The sequence below is a fragment of the Bombina bombina genome, chromosome 4 (assembly GCF_027579735.1).
Source record: "Bombina bombina isolate aBomBom1 chromosome 4, aBomBom1.pri, whole genome shotgun sequence".
Lineage (NCBI taxonomy): Eukaryota > Metazoa > Chordata > Amphibia > Anura > Bombinatoridae > Bombina > Bombina bombina.
The window spans coordinates 894,204,568-894,224,494 of record NC_069502.1 but is presented as its reverse complement, the minus strand read 5'-3'; the positions used below and the strand labels follow the sequence as shown (position 1 = coordinate 894,224,494).

At 43.1% G+C, this 19,927-nt stretch overlaps 1 protein-coding gene across 2 annotated transcripts in view; it reads left to right on the top strand.

The window, feature by feature from the left end:
* MTRF1L (mitochondrial translation release factor 1 like) overlaps positions 1-19,927 on the top strand; it is a 163,651-nt gene that overhangs the window by 97,583 nt on the left and 46,141 nt on the right. For both annotated transcript variants that reach the window (XM_053711809.1, XM_053711808.1), the window contains exon 6: positions 16,128-16,264. In XM_053711809.1, the coding sequence (XP_053567784.1) occupies positions 16,128-16,264 (137 nt within the window). The remainder of the gene's footprint in view (positions 1-16,127; positions 16,265-19,927) is intronic.

The window sequence follows — 19,927 nt, the reverse complement described above, 5'->3', positions numbered from 1 at the left end:
AGCACTTAAATTGGCTAACTCTTTTGTTTTAGATGCCGCTTTGCAATTAGCTAGATTAGCGGCAAAAAATTCAGGGTTTGCTATCGTGGCGCGCAGAGCGCTTTGGCTAAAGTCTTGGTCAGAATGACTGGGGTGGGCGGAGCCTAGGAGGGATCATGTGACCAGCTTTGCTGGGACTCTTTGCCATTTCCTGTTGGGGAAGAGAATATCCCACAAGTAAGGATGACGCCGTGGACCGGACACACCGTTGGAGAAAGTAATTTATCAGGTAAGCATAAATTCTGTTTTTTCATGTTTTCATATACTTAAAGGGACAGTCAACACCAGAATTATTGTTGTTTTAAAAGATAGATAATACCTTAATTACCCATTCCCCAGTTTTGCATAACCAATAAAGTTATAATAATAAACGTTTTACCTCTGCAATTACCTTGTATCTAAGCCTCTGCAGACTACCCTCTTTTTTTTGACGAGCTGTTGGACTGGGAAATATATAGATATACACACACTTGATCACCTCCCACCTTTAAAGGGACAGGAAACCCAGACATTTCTTTCATGATTTGGATAGAACATAGAATTTGAAAAACTTTCCAATATACTTCTATTATCAAATTGGCTTAATTCTCTTGTTATCCTTTGCTGAAGGAATAACATTGCACCACTGGCAGCTAGATGAACACATCTAGTTAGCCAATCACAAGAGACAAATGTGTGCAGGCACAACTCACCTGCTAGCTCCCACTAGTGTAGGATATGTGTGTATTCTTTTTCAACAAGGGATACCAAGAGAACGAAGCATAAAATTACATGCTCTATCTGAATCATGCAAGTTTTAATTTTGACTTTCCTATCCCTTCAAAACTAAAAGCACAACTGGTCTGAGATAAAAGCTCATTGGCAGGGACACAACCACAGCTATTTTAGTGGACAGGGACACACCCCACAAGTATAAGAACAAAATGTTTGTTTTTGGCAAAAAAAGATACATTTTTAATGGCACAGAGGAAAAGCAACATCAAGATTTATTTTATTGTTATTTTGGTACTGTATAAAGAATGGAATAAACGTTCACTTATGATACTGGAATTCAAATCACAATTAAATATTTGTATTTATCACAATCTTCTATGTGTGCTATGAATGTTTCTAATAATTTTATTAAAAATATTTTCTCTCCTAAGATATGGTGAGTCCACGGCGTCATCATTTACTGTTAGGAATATCTCTCCTGGCCAGCAGGAGGAGGCAACGAGCACCACAGCCAAGCTGTTAAGTATCATTCCCCTTCCCACAAACCCCAGTCATTCTCTTTGCCTTGCTGCTTGGAGGAGGGGAAGTTTTGGTGTCTGAAGAAAATTGGATTTCTTTACTTCAAGCAAGATTTTATCTAGTGAAAGCCGGAGTAGGTTTACTCTGATCGTTCTCTTTCAAGTCTGGGTCTAGCCGTACTCCACGTCAGTCTCTTCAGTAGGGCAGTGGTGGCTTTAAAGCAGTTAGAAACTTGTGAAGTGGGCTTCCCTGCGTTTTCCTAACATGTTGCTGCCCTAGTAAAGAAAGCCAGAGTAGGTTTACTCTGTTCTTTCTTTTTCCACAGGGTCTCTGTAAGGAGTGGCATCCGTCCATACTGTGTGAGCTGTCTTACTGCCGGAAAGCTAGATGTGCAGGTAAGTGCCTTTTGTCTTCCTTATTCCCTGTCGCCAGTCTTTAAAAATGTTTCCTGTTGCGGGCTCTATTAAGGAGTCGTGGCAAACAGTGCCTAAGGTAGAAGAGGCAATTTCTACTCTAGCTAAGAGAACTACTATTGCTATTAAGGATAGCTGTTCCTTTAAGGATCCAATGGACAAAAAGCTGGAGGCTTATTTGAAAAGAATGTATGTTCATCGGGGTCTTCAATGGCAACCTGCAGTATATTGCCACCGTGACAAGTGCCCAGCCTATGGTTTGATGCCTTGTCTGAGTCTCTTCAGGTGGAGACTCCCTTAGAGGAGATCCAAGACAGAATTAAGGCTCTTAAGCTAGCCAATTCCTTTATTACTGACGCTTCCATGCAGGTTATCAAATTGGGATCCAAAATATCTGGTTTTGCTGTGCTAGCGCGCAGATCTGTGTTGCTGAAATCCTGGTGAGCCGATGTTTCTTCTAAGTCTAAGCTTCTGGCAATTCCTTACAAGGGCAAGACCCAGTTTGGACCTGGTCTCCCAGAAATCATTTCTGAAATTACGGGAGGAAAAGGGTCTTTTCTCCAACATTGGTGTGTCCGGTCCACGGCGTCATCCTTACTTGTGGGAAATATCTCTTCCCCAACAGGAAATGGCAAAGAGTCCCAGCAAAGCTGTCCATATAGTCCCTCCTTGGCTCCGCCCACCCCAGTCATTCTCTTTGCCGTTGCACAGGCAACATCTCCACGGAGATGGTTAAGAGTATGTGGTGTTTTAGTTGTAGTTTTTTATTATATCTATCAAGAGTTTGTTATTTTAAAATAGTGCTGGTATGTACTATTTACTCTGAAACAGAAAAAGATGAAGAGTTCTGTTTGTGAGAGGAAGATGATTTTAGCAGACAGTAACTAAAATCGTTTGCTGTTTCCACATAGGACTGTTGAGATGAAGTAACTTCAGTTGGGGGAAACAGTTAGCAGACTTTTCTGCTTAAGGTATGACTAGCCATATTTCTAACAAGACTGTGTAATGCTGGAAGGCTGTCATTTCCCCCTCATGGGGACCGGTAAGCCATTTTCTTAGTCTCAAACAGAATAAAGGGCTTAATATGGGCTATAAAACTGGTAGACACTTTTATGGGCAAAATCGATTGCTTTATTTGGGCATTTTATACATGTTTATGCTTGTAATTCACACTTATAAGCTTGGGGAACGTTTTTTAACGTCAGGCACTGTGTTAGACACCTTTCCTGTCAGGAAGGGCCTTCCCAGTTGTAGGCTGAGCCTCATTTTCGCGCCATTACTGCGCAGTTACTTTTAAGAGCAAGACATGCAGATGCATGTGTGAGGATCTGAAAGTAGTTGGAAAACTTCCTAGAAGGCTTCATTTGGTATCGTATTCCCCCCTGGGTTTGGTAAAGTCGCAGCAAAGGCTGTAACTGGGACTGTAGAGGGGTTAAAACTGTAACCGGCTCCGGTTTTTTTATTTTAAGGGTTAAAGCTCTGAAAATTGGTGCTTTAAGACACTGTGGTGAAAATTTGGTAATTTTTGAACAATTCCTTCATACTTTTTCACATATTCAGTAATAAAGTGTGCACTGTTTAAAATTTAAAGAGACAGTAACGTTTTTGTTTTAAAACGTTTTTTATACTTTATTGACAAGTTTAAGCCTGTTTAACATGTCTGTACCTTCTGATAAGCTATGTTCTATATGTATGAAAGTCAATGTGTCTCCCCCCTTCAAAATTGTGTGATAATTGTGCCATAGCGTCCAAACAAAGTAAGGACAGTACTGCCACAGATAGTAAAATTGCCCAAGATGATTCATCAGATGAAGGCAGTAGACATAGTTCTACATCATCTCCTTCTGTGTCTATACCAGTTTTGCCCACGCAGGAGGCCCCTAGTACTTCTAGCGCGCCAATGCTTATTACTATGCAATAATTGACGGCTGTAATGGATAACTTCATAGCAAATATTTTATCCAAAATGCCTGCATATCAGAGAAAGCGCGATTGCTCTGTTTTAAACACTGAAGAGCAGGAGGGCGCTGATGATAATTGCTCTGTCATACCCTCACACCAATCTGAAGGGGCCATGAGGGAGGTTTTGTCAGATGGGGAAATTTCAGATTCAGGTAGAATTTCTCAACAGGCTGAACCTGATATTGTGACATTTAAATTTAAATTAGAGCATCTCCGCGCACTGCTTAAGGAGGTGTTATCTACTCTGGATGATTGTGACAACCTGGTCATTCCAGAAAAATTATGCAAGATGGACAAGTTCCTAGAGGTTCCGGTGCACCCAGACGCTTTCCCTATACCCAAGCGGGTGGCGGACATAGTGAATAAGGAGTGGGAGAAGCCCGGCATACCTTTTGTCCCCCCTCCTATATTTAAGAAATTATTTCCCATGGTCGACCCCAGAAAGGACTTATGGCAGACAGTCCCTAAGGTCGAGGGGGCAGTTTCTACTCTAAACAAGCGCACTACTATCCCTATTGAGGATAATTGTGCTTTCAAAGATCCTATGGATAAAAAATTGGAGGGTTTGCTTAAAAAGATTTTTGTGCAGCAAGGTTACCTCCTGCAACCCATTTCATGCATTGTTCCTGTCACTACTCCAGCGTGGTTCTGGTTCGAGGAACTAGAAAAGTCGCTCAGTAGACAGACTCCGTATGAGGAGGTTATGGACAGAATTCACGCACTTAAGTTAGCTAATTCCTTTATTTTAGATGCTGCTTTGCAATTCAGGGTTTGCAATTGTGGCGCGCAGAGCGCTTTGTCTAAAGTCTTGGTCAGCGGATGTATCTTCCAAGACAAAATTGCTTAATATCCCCTTCAAGGGTAAAACTCTCTTTGGGCCAGAATTGAAAGAGATTATTTCTGACATCACTGGGGGAAAGTGCCACGCCCTCCCACAAGATAGGCCTTTCAAAGCCAAGAATAAGTCTAATTTTCGTTCCTTTTGCAATTTCAGGAACGGACCGGCCTCTAACTCTGCATCCTCTAAACAAGAGGGTAATGCTTCACAAACCAAACCAGCCTGGACTGGATCTAGTAGGGGGCAGACTCTCTCTCTTTGCTCAGGCTTGGGCAAGAGATGTTCAGGATCCCTGGACGCTAGAAATAGTTTCTCAGGGTTATCTTCTGGATTTCAAGGAACTACCCCCAAGGGGAAGGTTCCACATGTCTCACTTATCCTCAAACCAAATAAAGAGACAGGCATTCTTGCATTGTGTAGAAGACCTGTTAAAGATGGGAGTGATACACCCAGTTCCAATGGCGGAACAAGGAATGGGATTTTACTCAAATCAAATTCGTAGTTCCCAAAAAAGAGGGAACCTTCAGACCAATTCTGGATTTAAAGATCCTAAACAAATTTCTAAGAGTACCATCGTTCAAAATGGAAACCATTCGAACGATTCTACCTACAATCCAGGAAGGTCAATTTATGACTACCGTGGATCTAAAGGATGCGTATCTACATATTCCTATCCACAAAGAACATCATCAGTTCATAAGGTTCGCCTTTCTGGACAAACATTACCAGTTTGTGGCCCTCCCATTCGGGTTAGCCACTGCTCCAAGGATTTTCACAAAGGTACTCGGGTCCCTTCTAGCGGTTCTAAGACCAAGGGGCATTGCAGTAGTACCATACTTGGACGACATTCTAATACAAGCGTCGTCTCTTTCAAAGGCAAAGGCTCACACAGACATCGTTCTGGCTTTTCTCAGATCTCACGGAAGGAAGGTGAACATAGAAAAAAGTTCCCTGTCTCCGTCAACGAGAGTCCCTTTTTTGGGAACAATAATAGATTCTTTAGAAATGAGGATTTTCCTGACGGAAGTCAGAAAGTCAAAACTTCTAAACGCTTGTCAAGTTCTTCATTCTATTCCTCGTCCTTCCAGCTCAGTGCATGGAAGTAGTAGGGTTGATGGTTGCAGCAATGGACATAGTTCCTTTTGCGCGAATTCATCTAAGACCATTACAACTGTGCATGCTGAAACAGTGGAATGGGGACTATACAGACTTGTCTCCAGTGATTCAAGTAGATCAGAAGACCAGAGACTCACTCCGTTGGTGGCTAACCCTGGACCACCTATCCCAGGGAATGAGCTTCCGCAAACCAGAGTGGGTCATCGTCACGACCGACGCCAGTCTAGTGGGCTGGGGCGCGGTCTGGGAATCCCTGAAAGCTCAGGGACTATGGTCTTGGGAAGAGTCTCTTCTCCCGATAAACATTCTGGAACTGAGAGCGATATTCAATGTTCTCAGGGCTTGGCCTCAACTAGCAAAGGCCAGGTTCATAAGATTCCAATCAGACAACATGACGACTGTTGCTTATATCAATCATCAGGGGGGAACAAGGAGTTCCCTGGCGATGAAAGAAGTGACCAAAATAATACAATGGGCGGAGGATCACTCCTGCCACCTATCTGCGATCCACATCCCAGGTGTGGAAAACTGGGAGGCGGATTATCTGAGTCGTCAGACATTCCATCCGGGGGAGTGGGAACTCCACCCGGAGATCTTTGCCCAGTTGACTCAATTATGGGGCATTCCAGAAATGGATCTGATGGCGTCTCGTCAGAAATTCAAGGTTCCTTGCTACGGGTCCAGATCCAGGGATCCCAAGGTGACTCTAGTGGATGCACTAGTAGTGCCTTGGACCTTCAACCTAGCCTATGTGTTTCCACCGTTTCCTCTCATTCCCAGGCTGGTAGCCAGGATCAAGCAGGAGAGGGCTTCGGTGATCTTGATAGCTCCTGCGTGGCCACGCAGGACTTGGTATGCAGACCTGGTGAATATGTCATCGGTTCCACCATGGAAGCTACCTTTGAGACACAATCTTCTTGTACAGGGTCCATTCGAACATCCAAATCTGGTCTCCCTCCAGCTGACGGCTTGGAAATTGAACGCTTGATTCTATCAAAGCGTGGGTTTTCAGATTCTGTGATAGATACTCTAGTTCAAGCCAGAAAACCGGTAACTAGAAAAATTTACCATAAAATATGGAAAAGATATATCTGCTGGTGCGAATCCAAGGGATTCTTATGGAATAAGATCAAAATTCCTAAGATCCTTTCCTTTCTAAAAGAAGGTTTGGATAAAGGATTATCAGCGAGTTCTCTAAAGGGACAGATTTCTGCTTTATCTGTCTTATTACACAAACGGATGGCAGCTGTGCCAGATGTTCAAGCAAATTCAAAATTCAAATTTAGTTCTTTCAGTTCTTCAAGGGGTTCCGTTTGAACCTCTACATTCCATAGATATTAAGTTGTTATCTTGGAAAGTTTTGTTTTTGGTTGCTATTTCTTCTGCTAGAAGAGTTTCTGAGTTATCTGCTCTGCAGTGTTCTCCGCCCTATCTGGTGTTCCATGCAGATAAGGTGGTTTTGCGTACTAAGCCTGGTTTTCTTCCAAAGGTTGTTTCTAACAAAAATATTAACCAGAAGATAGTGGTACCTTCTTTGTGTCCGAATCCAGTTTCAAAGAAGGAACGTTTGTTACACAATTTACATGTAGTCCGTGCTCTAAAATTCTATTTAGAAGCTACAAAAGAGTTCAGACAAACACCTTCTCTGTTTGTCGTCTATTCTGGTAAAAGGAGAGGTCAAAAAGCGACTTCTACCTCTCTTTCCTTTTGGCTTAAAAGCATCATCCGATTGGCTTACGAGACTGTCGGACGGCAGCCTCCTGAAAGAATCACAGCTCACTCCACTAGGGCTGTGGCTTCCACATGGGCCTTCAAGAACGAGGCTTCTGTTGATCAGATATGTAAGGCAGCGACTTGGTCTTCACTGCACACTTTTGCCAAATTTTACAAATTTGATACTTTTGCTTCTTCGGAGGCTATTTTTGGGAGAAAGGTTTTGCAAGCCGTGGTGCCTTCCGTTTAGGTAACCTGATTTGCTCCCTCCCTTCATCCGTGTCCTAAAGCTTTGGTATTGGTTCCCACAAGTAAGGATGACGCCGTGGACCGGACACACCAATGTTGGAGAAAACAGAATTTATGCTTACCTGATAAATTTCTTTCTCCAACGGTGTGTCCGGTCCACGGCCCGCCCTGGTTTTATAATTAGGTTTGATGAATTATTTTCTCTAACTACAGTCACCACGGCACCCTATAGTTTCTCCTGTTTTTTCCTCCTCTCCGTCGGTCGAATGACTGGGGTGGGCGGATGCCTAGAAGGGACTATATGGACAGCTTTGCTGGGACTCTTTGCCATTTCCTGTTGGGGAAGAGATATTTCCCACAAGTAAGGATGACGCCGTGGACCGGACACACCGTTGGAGAAAGTAATTTATCAGGTAAGCATAAATTCTGTTTTCTTCCCCAAGACCAGAAGAATAGACCGAAAAGGACATCAGAGTAATTTTTGTTCCTTTCGTAACTTCAGAGGAAAGTCTTCCCCTTCATTTTCCAAGCAGGAACAGTCCAAGTCCTCTTGGAAACCCAGTCAGTCTTGGAACAAGGGGAAGCAATCCAGAAAACCTGCAGCTGAGTCTAAATCAGCATGATGGGTTTGCCCCTGATCCGGGATCGGATCAAGTGGGGGGTAGACTTACTCATTTTTATCAAGCATTAATATGAGACGTCCGAGATCCATGGGCTATGGACATAGTATCTCAGGGTTACAAATTGGAATTCAGGACCTTTCCTCCGAGGGGCAGGTTCCATCACTCGAGGTTATCTGCAGACCAGATAAAAAGAGAGGACTCCTTGAAATGTGTACAGGATCTTTCTTCTATGGGAGTGATAGTTCCAGGCTCAGTACAGGAACAGGGTTTAGTTCTCTATTCCAATCTGTTCGTGTTTCCCAAAAAAAGAGGGAACAGGTTTCTCAGAGTACTGTCCTTCAAGATGGAGACTTTACGTTCCATTTTTCCTTTAGTGCAAGAGGGTCAGTTCATGACGACCATAGACCTGAAGGATGCGTACCTTCATGTTCACATTCACTGAGACTTGCCTTTCTGGACTCACACTTTCAGTTTGTGGTCCTTCCATTTGGCCTTGCCACAACTCCCAGAATTTTCTCTAAGGTTCTGGGGGCTCTTTTGGTGGTGATTCAGTCTCAGGGAATTGCTGTGGCGCCCTATCTGGACAACATTCTGGTTCAGGTGCCATCTTTTAAACACACAAAATCTCACACAGAGATCTCGTTGTCTTTTCTACGTTCCCACAGATGGAAAGTGAATCTGGAAAAGAGTTCCCTTGTTCCAGCTACAAGAGTAGTTTTCCTAGGGACCATAATAGATTCCCTATCAATGAAAATATTTCTGACATAGATCAGAAAAACCAAGATTCTTTCCTCTTGCCTCTCTCTACAGTCTACTGTTCCGCCATCAGTGGCTCAATGTATGGAGGTAATTGGTCTGATGGTTGCTGAAGGGTCAGATTTCTGCATTGTCTATTTTGCTACACAAGCATCTGGCGGACGTTCCAGATGTGCAATCTTTTTGTCAGGCTCTGGTCAGAATCAGGCCTGTGTTTAAGTCGGTTGCTCCCCCTTGGAGCCCTAACCTTGTTCTTAAAGTTTTGCAGCAGGCTCCGTTTGAGCCTTTACATTCCATAGATATTAAGTTTGTTATCTTGGAAGGTTTTGTTTCTTATTGCTATCTCTTCTGCTTGGAGAGTCTCAGAACTCTCAGCTTTGCAGTGTGATTCGCCTAATCTTATTTTTCATGCTGATAAGGCGGTTCTTCGTACTAAGTTAGGTTTTCTTCCTAAAGTTGTTTCGGATAGAAATATTAATCGAGAAATTGTTGTTCCTTCTCTATGTCCTAATCCTCCTCATAAGGAACGTTAGTTGCAACACTTGTTGTGCGTGCTCTTAAATTCTATCTACAGGCGATTAATGAATTTCACCAGTCTTCTGCCGTTTGTTGGTTTCTCTGGGAAACGTAAAGGTCAGAAAGCTACTGCTACTTCTCTTTTTCTCTGGTTGAGAAGTATAATTTCTCCAACATAGGTGTGTCCGGTCCACGGCGTCATCCTTACTTGTGGGATATTCTCTTCCCCAACAGGAAATGGCAAAGAGCCCAGCAAAGCTGGTCACATGATCCCTCCTAGGCTCCGCCTACCCCAGTCATTCTCTTTGCCGTTGTACAGGCAACATCTCCACGGAGATGGCTTAGAGTTTTTTAGTGTTTAACTGTAGTTTTTATTATTCAATCAAGAGTTTGTTATTTTAAAATAGTGCTGGTATGTACTATTTACTCAGAAACAGAAAAGAGATGAAGATTTCTGTTTGTATGAGGAAAATGATTTTAGCACCGTAACTAAAATCCATGGCTGTTCCACACAGGACTGTTGAGAGCAATTAACTTCAGTTGGGGGAACAGTGTGCAGTCTCTTGCTGCTTGAGGTATGACACATTCTAACAAGACGATGTAATGCTGGAAGCTGTCATTTTTCCCTATGGGATCCGGTAAGCCATGTTTATTACGATGGTAAATAAGGGCTTCACAAGGGCTTATTAAGATTGTAGACTTTTCTGGGCTAAATCGATTCAGTTTTAAAACATATTTAGCTTTGAGGAATCATTTTATCTGGGTTTATTGATATTATAATATCGGCAGGCACTGTATTAGACACCTTATTTCTCTGGGGCTTTCCCAAAGCATAAGCAGAGCCTCATTTTCGCGCCGGTGTGGCGCACTTGTTTTTGAGAGGCATGGCATGCAGTCACATGTGAGAGGAGCTCTGATACTTAGAAAAGACTTTCTGAAGGCGTCATTTGGTATCGTATTCCCCTTTGGGCTTGGTTGGGTCTCAGCAAAGCAGATACCAGGGACTGTAAAGGGGTTAAAGTGTTAAAACGGCTCCGGTTCCGTTATTTTAAGGGTTAAAGCTTCCAAATTTGGTGTGCAATACTTTTAAGGCTTTAAGACACTGTGGTGAAAATTTGGTGAATTTTGTACAATTCCTTCATGTTTTTTCGCAATTGCAGTAATAAAGTGTGTTCAGTTTAAAATTTAAAGTGACAGTAACGGTTTTATTTTAAAACGTTTTTTGTACTTTATTATCAAGTTTATGCCTGTTTAACATGTCTGAACTACCAGATAGACTGTGTTCTGAATGTGGGGAAGCCAGAATTCCTGTTCATTTAAATAAATGTGATTTATGTGATAATGACAATGATGCCCAAAATGATTCCTCAAGTGAGGGGAGTAAGCATGGTACTGCATCATTCCCTCCTTCGTCTAGACGAGTCTTGCCCACTCAGGAGGCCCCTAGTACATCTAGCGCGCCAATACTGCTTACTATGCAACAATTAACGGCTGTAATGGATAATTCTGTCAAAAACATTTTAGCCAAAATGAACCCTTGTCAGCGTAAGCGTGGCTGCTCTGTTTTAGTTACTGAAGAGCATGACGACGCTGATATTAATATCTCTGAAGGGCCCCTAACCCAATCTGAGGGGGCCAGGGAGGTTTTGTCTGAGGGAGAAATTACTGATTCAGGGAACATTTATCAACAGGCTGAACCTGATGTAATTGCATTTAAATTTAAGTTGGAACATCTCCGCATTCTGCTTAAGGAGGTATTATCCACTCTGGATGATTGTGAAAAGTTGGTCATCCCAGAGAAACTATGTAAAATGGACAAGTTCCTAGAGGTGCCGGAGCTCCCAGAAGCTTTTCCTATACCCAAGCGGGTGGCGGACATTGTTAATAAAGAATGGGAAAGGCCCGGTATTCCTTTCGTCCCTCCCCCCATATTTAAAAAATTGTTTCCTATGGTCGACCCCAGAAAGGACTTATGGCAGACAGTCCCCAAGGTCGAGGGAGCGGTTTCTACTTTAAACAAACGCACCACTATACCCATAGAGGATAGTTGTGCTTTCAAAGATCCTATGGATAAAAAATTAGAAGGTTTGCTTAAAAAGATGTTTGTTCAGCAGGGTTACCTTCTACAACCAATTTCATGCATTGTCCCTGTCACTACAGCCGCATGTTTCTGGTTTGATGAACTGATAAAGGCGCTCGATAGTGATTCTCCTCCTTATGAGGAGATTATGGACAGAATCAATGCTCTCAAATTGGCTAATTCTTTCACCCTAGACGCCACTTTGCAATTGGCTAGGTTAGCGGCTAAGAATTCTGGGTTTGCTATTGTGGCGCGCAGAGCGCTTTGGTTGAAATCTTGGTCGGCTGACGCGTCTTCCAAGAACAAGCTACTAAACATTCCTTTCAAGGGGAAAACGCTGTTTGGCCCTGACTTGAAAGAGATTATCTCGGATATCACTGGGGGTAAGGGCCACGCCCTTCCTCAGGATCGGCCTTTCAAGGCGAAAAATAGACCCAATTTTCGTCCCTTTCGTAAAAACGGACCAGCCCAAAGTGCTACGTCCTCTAAGCAAGAGGGTAATACTTCTCAAGCCAAGCCAGCTTGGAGACCAATGCAAGGCTGGAACAAGGGAAAGCAGGCCAAGAAGCCTGCCACTGCTACCAAGACAGCATGAAATATTGGCCCCCGATCCGGGACCGGATCTGGTGGGGGGCAGACTCTCTCTCTTCGCTCAGGCTTGGGCAAGAGATGTTCTGGATCCTTGGGCGCTAGAAATAGTCTCCCAGGGTTATCTTCTGGAATTCAAGGGACTTCCCCCAAGGGGGAGGTTCCACAGGTCTCAGTTGTCTTCAGACCACATAAAAAGACAGGCGTTCTTACATTGTGTAGAAGACCTGTTAAAAATGGGAGTGATTCATCCTGTTCCACTAAGAGAACAAGGGATGGGGTTCTACTCCAATCTGTTCATAGTTCCCAAAAAAGAGGGAACGTTCAGACCAATCTTAGATCTCAAGATCTTAAACAAGTTTCTCAAGGTTCCATCTTTCAAGATGGAAACCATTCGAACTATTCTTCCTTCCATCCAGGAGGGTCAATTCATGACCACGGTGGATTTAAAGGATGCGTATCTACATATTCCTATCCACAAGGAACATCATCGGTTCCTAAGGTTTGCATTCCTGGACAAACATTACCAGTTCGTGGCGCTTCCTTTCGGATTAGCCACTGCTCCAAGGATTTTCACAAAGGTACTAGGCTCCCTTCTAGCGGTGCTAAGACCAAGGGGCATTGCAGTAGTACCTTACCTGGACGACATTCTGATTCAAGCGTCGTCCCTTCCTCAAGCAAAGGCTCACACGGACATTGTCCTGGCCTTTCTCAGATCTCACGGCTGGAAAGTGAACGTGGAAAAGAGTTCTCTATCCCCGTCAACAAGGGTTCCCTTCTTGGGAACAATTATAGACTCTTTAGAAATGAGGATCTTTCTAACAGAGGCCAGAAAAACAAAACTTCTAGACTCTTGTCGGATACTTCATTCCGTTCCTCTTCCTTCCATAGCTCAGTGCATGGAAGTGATCGGGTTGATGGTAGCGGCGATGGACATAGTTCCTTTTGCGCGCATTCATCTAAGACCATTACAACTGTGCATGCTCAGTCAGTGGAATGGGGACTATACAGACTTGTCTCCGAAGATACAAGTAAATCAGAGGACCAGAGACTCACTCCGTTGGTGGCTGTCCCTGGACAATCTGTCTCAAGGGATGACGTTCCGCAGACCAGAGTGGGTCATTGTCACGACCGACGCCAGTCTGATGGGCTGGGGCGCGGTCTGGGGATCCCTGAAAGCTCAGGGTCTTTGGTCTCGGGAAGAATCTCTTCTACCGATAAATATTCTGGAACTGAGAGCGATATTCAATGCTCTCAAGGCCTGGCCTCGGCTAGCGAGGACCAAGTTCATACGGTTTCAATCAGACAACATGACAACTGTTGCGTACATCAACCATCAGGGGGGAACAAGGAGTTCCCTAGCGATGGAAGAAGTGACCAAAATCATTCTATGGGCGGAGTCTCACTCCTGCCACCTGTCTGCTATCCACATCCCAGGAGTGGAAAATTGGGAAGCGGATTTTCTGAGTCGTCAGACATTGCATCCGGGGGAGTGGGAACTCCATCCGGAAATCTTTGCCCAAGTCACTCACCTGTGGGGCATTCCAGACATGGATCTGATGGCCTCTCGTCAGAACTTCAAAGTTCCTTGCTACGGGGCCAGATCCAGGGATCCCAAGGCGGCTCTAGTGGATGCACTAGTAGCACCTTGGACCTTCAAACTAGCTTATGTGTTCCCGCCATTTCCTCTCATCCCCAGGCTGGTAGCCAGGATCAATCAGGAGAGGGCGTCGGTGATCTTGATAGCTCCTGCGTGGCCACGCAGGACTTGGTATGCAGATCTGGTGAATATGTCATCGGCTCCACCTTGGAAGCTACCTTTGAGACGAGACCTTCTTGTTCAGGGTCCGTTCGAACATCCGAATCTGGTTTCACTCCAGCTGACTGCTTGGAGATTGAACGCTTGATTTTATCGAAGCGAGGATTCTCAGATTCTGTTATCGATACTCTTGTTCAGGCCAGAAAGCCTGTAACTAGAAAGATTTACCACAAAATTTGGAAAAAATATATCTGTTGGTGTGAATCTAAAGGATTCCCTTGGGACAAGGTTAAGATTCCTAGGATTCTATCCTTCCTTCAAGAAGGATTGGAAAAAGGATTATCTGCTAGTTCCCTGAAGGGACAGATTTCTGCCTTGTCGGTATTACTTCACAAAAAGCTGGCAGCTGTGCCAGATGTTCAAGCCTTTGTTCAGGCTCTGGTTAGAATCAAGCCTGTTTACAAACCTTTGACTCCTCCTTGGAGTCTCAATTTAGTTCTTTCAGTTCTTCAGGGGGTTCCGTTTGAACCCTTACATTCCGTTGATATTAAGTTATTATCTTGGAAAGTTTTGTTTTTAGTTGCGATTTCTTCTGCTAGAAGAGTCTCAGAATTATCTGCTCTGCAGTGTTCTCCTCCTTATCTGGTGTTCCATGCAGATAAGGTGGTTTTACGTACTAAACCTGGTTTTCTTCCAAAAGTTGTTTCTAACAAAAACATTAACCAGGAGATTATCGTACCTTCTCTGTGTCCAAAACCAGTTTCAAAGAAGGAACGTTTGTTGCACAATTTGGATGTTGTTCGCGCTCTAAAATTCTATTTAGATGCTACAAAGGATTTTAGACAAACATCTTCCTTGTTTGTTGTTTATTCAGGTAAAAGGAGAGGTCAAAAAGCAACTTCTACCTCTCTCTCTTTTTGGATTAAAAGCATCATCAGATTGGCTTACGAGACTGCCGGACGGCAGCCTCCCGAAAGAATCACAGCTCATTCCACTAGGGCTGTGGCTTCCACATGGGCCTTCAAGAACGAGGCTTCTGTTGATCAGATATGTAGGGCAGCGACTTGGTCTTCACTGCACACTTTTACCAAATTTTACAAGTTTGATACTTTTGCTTCTTCTGAGGCTATTTTTGGGAGAAAGGTTTTGCAAGCCGTGGTGCCTTCCATTTAGGTGACCTGATTTGCTCCCTCCCTTCATCCGTGTCCTAAAGCTTTGGTATTGGTTCCCACAAGTAAGGATGACGCCGTGGACCGGACACACCTATGTTGGAGAAAACAGAATTTATGTTTACCTGATAAATTTCTTTCTCCAACGGTGTGTCCGGTCCACGGCCCGCCCTGGTTTTTTAATCAGGTCTGATAATTTATTTTCTTTAACTACAGTCACCACGGTACCATATGGTTTCTCCTATGCAAATATTCCTCCTTAACGTCGGTCGAATGACTGGGGTAGGCGGAGCCTAGGAGGGATCATGTGACCAGCTTTGCTGGGCTCTTTGCCATTTCCTGTTGGGGAAGAGAATATCCCACAAGTAAGGATGACGCCGTGGACCGGACACACCGTTGGAGAAAGAAATTTATCAGGTAAACATAAATTCTGTTTCGTTTGGCTTATGAGACTGCTGGTCATCAGCCTCCTGAGAGAATTACTGCTCATTCCACGAGGGCTGTCTCCTCTTCTTGGGCTTTCAAAAATGAAGCTTCTGTCTTTCTTACATACTTTTTTCCAAATATTATAGATTTGATACTTTTGCTGAGGCTTCTTTTGGGAGAAAGGTTCTTCAAGTGGTGGTGCCTTCTGTTTAGGTCTGCCTGTGTTGTCCCTCCCTTGTCATCTGTGTCCTCTAGCTTGGGTATTGTTTCCCAACAGTAAATGATGACACCGTGGACTCACCATATCTTACGAAAGAAAACAAAATTTATGCTTACTTGATAAATGTATTTATTTCCGAATATGGTGAGTCCACAGCCCCGCCCTTTATTTCAAGACCGTTATTTTTAACTAAATCTCAGGCACCTCTACACCGTGTGTTTCTCCTTTTTTCTCCATTTACCTTCGGTCAAATCACTGGGGTCTGTGGGAATGGGAGTGATACTTAACAGCTTGGCTGCGGTGCTCTTTGCCTCCTCCTGCTGGCCAGGAGAGATATTCCCAACAGTAAAAGATGACGCTGTGGACTCACCATATCCGGAAATAAATCAATTTTTTTTTTTTCATCTCAATCTCATTTTCTTTAAAGGTGTTGTATCAGAATGCCAACAAGAAAGATCCCAAATCAAAAATAAAGAAAAAGCAATGCAAGTGCTACGTGCAAAATTATACAGCATGAAACTTGAAGAGGAAACTAACAAAAGATACAACGCACGGAAAATACAGGTAAAGGATTCTGAAATATTTTATAATTTGGTATATTCTAAAACATGAAAATTAGTTAAAAAAAAAAAAAAAAAAAGCTTTACAGATTGCAGTAATGAAAAATTAGTAGATATATGTTGGCAACAGATAATTTTGGTTTCATTTATAATGAGTAGTTCAATGTATATTTCTCCAACATAGGTGTGTCCGGTCCACGGCGTCATCCTTACTTGTGGGATATTCTCCTCCCCAACAGGAAATGGCAAAGAGTCCCAGCAAAGCTGGTCACATGATCCCTCCTAGGCTCCGCCCACCCCAGTCATTCTCTTTGCCGTTGCACAGGCAACATCTCCACGGAGATGGTTAAGAGTTTTTTGGTGTTTAAATGTAGTTTTTATTCTTCAATCAAGTGTTTGTTATTTTAAATAGTGCTGGTATGTACTATTTACTCTGAAACAGAAAAAAGATGAAGATTTCTGTTTGTAAGAGGAAGATGATTTTAGCAGAAGTTACTAAAATCGATTGCTGTTTCCACACAGGACTGTTGAGATGAAGTAACTTCAGTTGGGGGAAACAGTTGGCAGACTTTTCTGCTTAAGGTATGACTGGCCATATTTCTAACAAGACTATGTAATGCTGGAAGGCTGTCATTTCCCCTTATGGGGACCGGTAAGCCATTTTCTTAGTTAAATAAAAGAATAAAGGGCTTCATAAGGGCTTAAAAAACTGGTAGACATTTTTCTGGGCTAAAACGATTGCTTTGCTAGGCATATTTTGCAGATTCTAACTATTAATGGTTATTATAATCTTGGGGATTGTTTAGAAAAACGGCAGGCACTGTGTTGGATACCTTTTTCAGATGGGGGCCTTTTCTAGTTATAGACAGAGCCTCATTTTCGCGCCACTAATGCGCAGTTGTTTTTGGAGAGCAAGGCATGCAGATGCATGTGTGAGGAGCTAAGAATCACTGAAAAAGCTTATAGAAGGCATCATTTGGTATCGTATTCCCCTCTGGGCTTGGTTGGGTCTCAGCAAAGCATATAGCTGGGACTGTATAGGGGTTAAATGTAAAAACGGCTCCGGTTCCGTTAATTTAAGTGTTAAAGCTCTGAAATTTGGTGTGCAATACTTTTAAGGCTTTAAGACACTGTGGTGAAATTTTGGTGAATTGGTTTGAACAATTCCTTCATACTTTTTCACATATTCAGTAATAAAGTGTTTTCAGTTTGAAATTTAAAGTGACAGTAACGGTTTATTTTAAAACGTTTTTTGTGCTTTGTTGACAAGTTTAAGCCTGTTTAACATGTCTGTACCATCAGATAAGCTATGTTCTATATGTATGAAAGCCAAGGTGTCTCCCCATTTAAATTTATGTGATAATTGTGCCATTGTGTCCAAACAAAGTAGGGACAGCAATGCCACAGATAATGATATTGCCCAAGATGATTTCTCAAATGAGGGGAGTAAACATGATACTACATCATCCCCTTCTGTGTCTACACCAGTTTTGCCCACACAAGAGGCCCCTAGTACATCTAGTGTGCCAATTCTTATTACCATGCAACAATTAACGGCTGTAATGGATAACTCTATAGCAAACATTTTATCCAAAATGCCTACTTATCAGAGAAAGCGCGATTGCTCTGTTTTAAACACTGAAGAGCAAGAGGACGCTGATGATAACTGTTCTGACATACCCTCACACCAATCTGAAGGGGCCATGAGGGAGGTTTTGTCTGAGGGAGAAATTTCAGATTCAGGAAAAATTTCTCAACAAGCTGAACCTGATGTTGTGACATTTAAATTTAAATTAGAACATCTCCGCGCACTGCTTAAGGAGTTATTATCTACTCTAGATGATTGTGACAATTTGGTCATTCCAGAGAAATTATGTAAGATGGACAAGTTCCTAGAGGTTCCGGTGCCCCCCGACGCTTTTCCTATACCCAAGCGGGTGGCGGACATAGTAAATAAAGAGTGGGAAAGGCCCGGCATACCTTTTGTCCCCCCCCCTATATTTAAGAAATTATTTCCTATAGTCGACCCCAGAAAGGACTTATGGCAGACAGTCCCCAAGGTCGAGGGGGCGGTTTCTACTCTAAACAAATGCACTACTATTCCTATCGAAGATAGTTGTGCTTTCAAAGATCCTATGGATAAAAAATTAGAGGGTTTGCTTAAAAAGATTTTTGTTCAGCAAGGTTACCTTCTACAACCAATTTCATGCATTGTTCCTGTCACTACGGCAGCGTGTTTCTGGTTCGAGGAACTAGAAAAGTCGCTCAATAAAGAATCTTCGTATGAGGAGGTTATGGACAGAGTTCAAGCACTTAAATTGGCTAACTCTTTTATTTTAGATGCCGCTTTGCAATTAGCTAGATTAGCGGCGAAAAATTCAGGGTTTGCTATCGTGGCGCGCAGAGCGCTTTGGCTAAAGTCTTGGTCAGCGGATGTGTCTTCCAAGACAAAATTGCTTAACATCCCTTTCAAGGGTAAAACATTATTTGGACCTGATTTGAAAGAGATTATTTCAGACATCACTGGGGGAAAGGGCCACGCCCTCCCACAGGATAGGTCTTTTAAGGCTAAAAATAAGCCTAATTTTCGTCCCTTTCGCAGAAACGGACCAGCCTCTAATTCTACATCCTCTAAGCAAGAGGGTAATTCTTCACAACCCAAACCAGCCTGGAGACCAATGCAAGGCTGGAACAAGGGTAAGCAGGCCAAGAAGCCTACCACTGCTACCAAAACAGCATGAAGGGATGGCCCCCGATCCGGGACCGGATCTGGTGGGGGGCAGACTTTCTCTCTTTGCTCAGGCTTTGGCAAGAGATGTTCAGGATCCTTGGGCGCTAGAAATAGTTTCTCAAGGTTATCTCCTGGAATTCAAGGAACTACCCCCAAGGGGAAGGTTCCACAGGTCTCAATTATCTTCAAACCAAATAAAAAGACAGGCATTCTTACATTGTGTAGAAGACCTGTTAAAGATGGGAGTGATTCATCCAGTTCCAATAAGAGAACAAGGGATGGGTTTTTATTCCAACCTGTTCATAGTTCCCAAAAAAGAGGGAACATTCAGACCAATTTTGGATCTCAAGATCCTAAACAAATTTCTCAAGGTTCCATCGTTCAAAATGGAAACTATTCGAACGATCCTACCTACTATCCAGGAAAATCAATTTATGACTACCGTAGATTTAAAGGATGCGTACCTACATATTCCTATCCACAAGGAACATCATCAGTTCCTAAGGTTCGCTTTTCTGGACAAGCATTACCAGTTTGTGGCACTTCCATTCGGATTAGCCACTGCTCCAAGGATTTTCACAAAGGTACTAGGGTCCCTTCTAGCGGTTCTAAGACCAAGGGGCATTGCAGTAGTACCTTACTTGGACGACATCCTGATTCAAGCGTCGTCTCTGTCAAAAGCAAAGGCTCATACGGACATCGTCCTAGCCTTTCTCAGATCTCACGGATGGAAGGTGAACAAAGAAAAAAGTTCTCTGTCCCCGTCAACAAGAGTTCCCTTCTTGGGAACAATAATAGATTCCTTAGAAATGAGGATTTTTCTGATAGAGGTCAGAAAATCAAAAATTCTAAGCTCTTGTCAAGTACTTCATTCTGTTCTTCGTCCTTCCATAGCGCAGTGCATGGAAGTAATAGGATTGATGGTTGCAGCAATGG